At 46.3% G+C, this 3848-nt stretch overlaps 1 protein-coding gene across 2 annotated transcripts; it reads right to left on the bottom strand.

Annotated features, from left to right (window-relative positions):
- Positions 1 to 221: 221 nt before the first annotated feature.
- On the bottom strand, positions 222 to 2444 carry TCEAL8 (transcription elongation factor A like 8). Of its 2 annotated transcripts, XM_057717354.1 has the most exons (3): positions 2310 to 2425; positions 1828 to 1899; positions 222 to 1214 (listed from the first exon to the last, which is right to left on the bottom strand). In XM_057717354.1, the coding sequence occupies exon 3, from the start codon at positions 1171 to 1173 to the stop codon at positions 820 to 822; it is 354 nt and encodes a 117-aa protein (XP_057573337.1). In that variant the 5' UTR covers positions 1174 to 1214; positions 1828 to 1899; positions 2310 to 2425; the 3' UTR covers positions 222 to 819. The 2 variants fall into 2 exon arrangements, with proteins under 2 accessions (XP_057573337.1, XP_057573336.1); XM_057717353.1 differs by lacking the exon at positions 1828 to 1899 and having other exon boundaries at positions 2310 to 2444.
- Positions 2445 to 3848: the final 1404 nt, after the last annotated feature.

Genomic DNA, 3848 nt, shown 5'->3' with positions numbered 1-3848 from the left:
GGAAGCCCCCACTTCCCTGCCTATTGGACTTGTCCCTGAGGGCAGGCTGAGTCATGCCCGGACCCTCCCTCAAAACTGATGTTCTGTAGTGGGTTGGGGTTCTGTACGCATAGGTGGGAACAAGAGCCCACCAAGCACAGCTCAGAGTCACCTCATTTCTTCCCACAGCAGCCCTGTGAGGCAAATGTTTTCCCATGAAAAGACTGAGTCTTAAGCAAATGTATCTGTAATAACTGCCAGTTTTATTCCTCTGGCTAAGAGACTCAGAGGTAATTTGAGGTTTACATTTTTTAATAGTTGTTTCATCAAGAGTTTAGGTGCCCCCATTGCCCTTATAAGCTGGTTGCAAATTATTTAACTTTTAATTATAAAAAAAAAACTTTAATTCTTTTTGTGTGTGTGATGTGTTCATTAAAAAATACATATAAGCAAAAAGAAAAAAAAAACTCACCACACAGAAACAAGCACAGTTAAATTTTTGATATATGTATGTATGTATGTATAGACACGCACACACACACAATTTGAGATTTTCTCCTACATATGTGAGCTGATACTAAATATGCTGCTCTGTAACCTGTTATGTTTTACTTACAACATGGAATGAAGATATTTTCATGCATATGTGTGAAACTTCCCAATTGAAAAATAGACCTGGAGAATGTGACAAAATACGAAATCCAGATGCTGGTAACAAGGAAACTACCTAAAACAAAACTCCACCAGATGATTAAAAATAAAACAAAAGTCAAAGATACATCAGAAAATGCTAACAGAAAGAAAGCAGGGGCCAGATTTTAATATCAGACAAAAAAAAATTCAAGGCCTAAAGCACACAGGGTAAGGACGGCTGCGTGAATGTCTTTGCTTCCAATGCATCATCACAAACTTGTTTCTTACTCTTCTTATCTCTTCCCTAAGCCTTTCCAACTCATCTACTCCTCTTATCATTTCTTCTGGGTCGAAATGCCTAACCGGAGTGTCCTCTTTATACCCCTGACCAGGCTGAGTCAGCCCTCCTCTAAGGTTTCCTTCTGCTTCCTGGCTTATACCTTCTTCGGAAGGCTGAGGATTTCTTTCTGCCTCCTGTGGTACAGCTTCCAAAGGGCGGTCTTCCTCAGCCTTTGGCATGTTTTGTGGTTTTCCTTCATTTTCTTCATTAGACTTTTGCATGTTGAGTATTTTCTCTTATTCTCTTTTTGAATAAATTAATCCTGGAAAACAAGGAAACAAAATGGCTAGATGCCAGGCAAATGGACCAGCAATCAGAGCATGGGTTTCCATAGAGACTGGCCTCTTCTCATTCAGGTCCCTAACTGTCAAAGTTTTCCAACTAGAGAAGGCTAGATGTTCAGGCTCCAACTCCCCTGGCTCCACCCCTTTCTCCCCCTCCCAACCCTCCCCCTCCCGTTCCAGCTCCATCTTCTCTCCTGCCGCTCCAGCCCACCATTTCCCAGCAGGCCCTGCTACAGGCCTCTCCTAGCACCGAAACGCGAGCAGCGAGGAAGCAATTAACCCCTCCCTCGCCTCGGATCTCCAACATTCCCGCCCTTCTGGGCTTTCCCAAGCCACTCCAACCTCCACCCTCTCACCTGAGACCTGCTGGTCCAGTCTCCGGCCTCCCCTCCCCCTTCCACGTCCCTCCAGTCTCCTCCCCCCCCGCCCCCGCCCCATTTCCGCTGCAGGCTCTGCACAGGCCTCTGGCGCTTCATCCGGATGGGGAGAGGCTGCAGCGACCCCGGGATGTGCTTCAGAGTCATCCGCACTCTCACTCTCACCCCCACCCCCACCCCCAGGGACCTGAGGTAATTGCACCTTTACACTGACCTGCAGGGATCCAGGGGATTTTCCTCCCTCTTCCCTCACTCGATTTGGGTCGCTCCCAAAAGACCAAGAATCCTGCAGACAGGAGTGCTTGGTGAGCAGGTCAGTACCTGAATCACGGGTCCCTTTCACGGCTCTAGGCCTTGTTAGTCTAAAGTTTCCCCAACGTCCTCATCCTCTCCCACCTTTTAAGGCAACCCAGTCCTCCCTCCCCTGTGCCCACCGGTTCCCTGCAAGCAGGGAGTGGGAGACGCAAGTTATTTCCAAACTGTTTCTATGCCTCTCTCTCTCTCTCTCTCTCGACCCTCAATTGGCTACCCTTCTCCCTCTCCACCCCCACCGACCCCCAAACAGCCCCAAATTTCCTGCACAAAAATGGGAGTTTGGCGGAGTCGTAGTGTTGGGAAAGCAGTACGGGCCACGCTTGGTTTCTGCTAACTCCTAGACCCCAGGGTCCCGAAGGCAGCGCCCACATTTATACTGACCTGAAAGAATCCGGGGCACTTTTCTCCTCCAGCAATAGGGAGCTGCTACAGGGAAACAGGCCTTGGACTATAAGGACTTCTGCACACGTCGACTCCTGGTCATGTGAGGGTCGCGTCATCAATGAGCTCCAGTCCTCGGTTACCCCTCCCATTTAACACTGCAGCCCGCCCCCTGCGTTCCCTCCACTTGATACTGTCGATCTTTTTTCGTATTTGCCAGTCAGAGACAATAAACCTGTATCGTCTCCCTGCAGTTTCTATTCGTCTGTCTCGGGTTACCAGGGAGAATCAGCCTCTCGGGGTGAATCGACCATCTCTCCTTCTTCATTGGGAAATCATCTCTTTCTCCTGCTTCCAGTTTCACCTCCACGCCTCCGCGAAGATCCTACAGTCCACCATTTCCCTTGGAGTCCTGTCTAGCATTAAAATGGGGGAAGGTGGTAGATGGGGGCGGGAGGGCGGCTAGAAAAGAATCTGGGAGTGAGGGTGTGGGATTTTCTTTTTATTAGTTCTCTTGAATAGTTTTCTGCTTTGCTTAATGTTTTAAACAATCAGCATACTTTTTAAAAATGATGTTTAAAAAAGATGCCACACAAGCAGTATTTGACACAATATGGAGGACAAATTAGTTACATCAATTTTTAAGACTTTGGAAAAGTTTTCTAATGGCTGCAAATGAAATGACAGTTTTCACAACATGCTGATGTGTTAGAAGAGGTTTTTAAAATCTTGTTAAGACAGCACCTTTAAAAACTGACCCCAAATTAATCTGTGGGAAGAGGCCCAGTTTTCTCTTGTTAGCAATTTTATGTAAGTAATCCACTACTTTTTCTCTTTCTGGCTGAGCTCAAGTTATCAAGTGTTAGATGCCTGACGTTTTCAGTAGGACTGCTGCATGGCTTCCGCTTGAGTTTTAGGTGGAGGCTTCAGGCAGACTTCCTCTTCTCATGTCCTCTGTAGGATCCAGAGCCTTGCTAATCAGATGAATCTATAGAAAAGCCTCCTTTCCATGGAGTCAGCTTTACTTTGGAACTCAAAAAAATGTGTTGGAAAGTAACTTTCATACACTCTTGAAACACTCAGAAAGGAGAGCGTTCCCTATATCTCACCATTAGGTGTGAGGCTTTTAGCAGGTGGAATTTTCATTCATGCATGCCTCTCTTGAGATATTCTGATATCATTCATTTTGTTCCATTAAAAATGAGAACTATCACCATGCATAATTGTTATGATCAGAAAGCAGAGAGAACATCATTGCTGTAAAAATATTAGGTAAAAGAGGACATCCACACAACCCAGAATCCGCTGGTACTTGGAGGTATGTTGGTGCCAGGAGTGGCAATCTGGCCAGTGGGGGAGCCAGCTGGAGAGTCAGGGGAAGGGGGCAGAGAAGGGTCTCTTATCTAGGATGGTCACGGTGGGATATGGTAGCCAAAAACAGAGCCCACTATAGAGAAAGCAGGGTTGGAAAAAGTATTTTTGCTGTCAATGTTTTATAATTTATGTTTAAGCATGAAGCATTTATTCCACAGTTGAGGG

Source organism: Hippopotamus amphibius, chromosome X (genome assembly GCF_030028045.1).
Source record: "Hippopotamus amphibius kiboko isolate mHipAmp2 chromosome X, mHipAmp2.hap2, whole genome shotgun sequence".
NCBI lineage: Eukaryota > Metazoa > Chordata > Mammalia > Artiodactyla > Hippopotamidae > Hippopotamus > Hippopotamus amphibius.
Note: the sequence above shows the minus strand (reverse complement) of the source record. Positions and strands in the feature narration are given on the sequence as shown.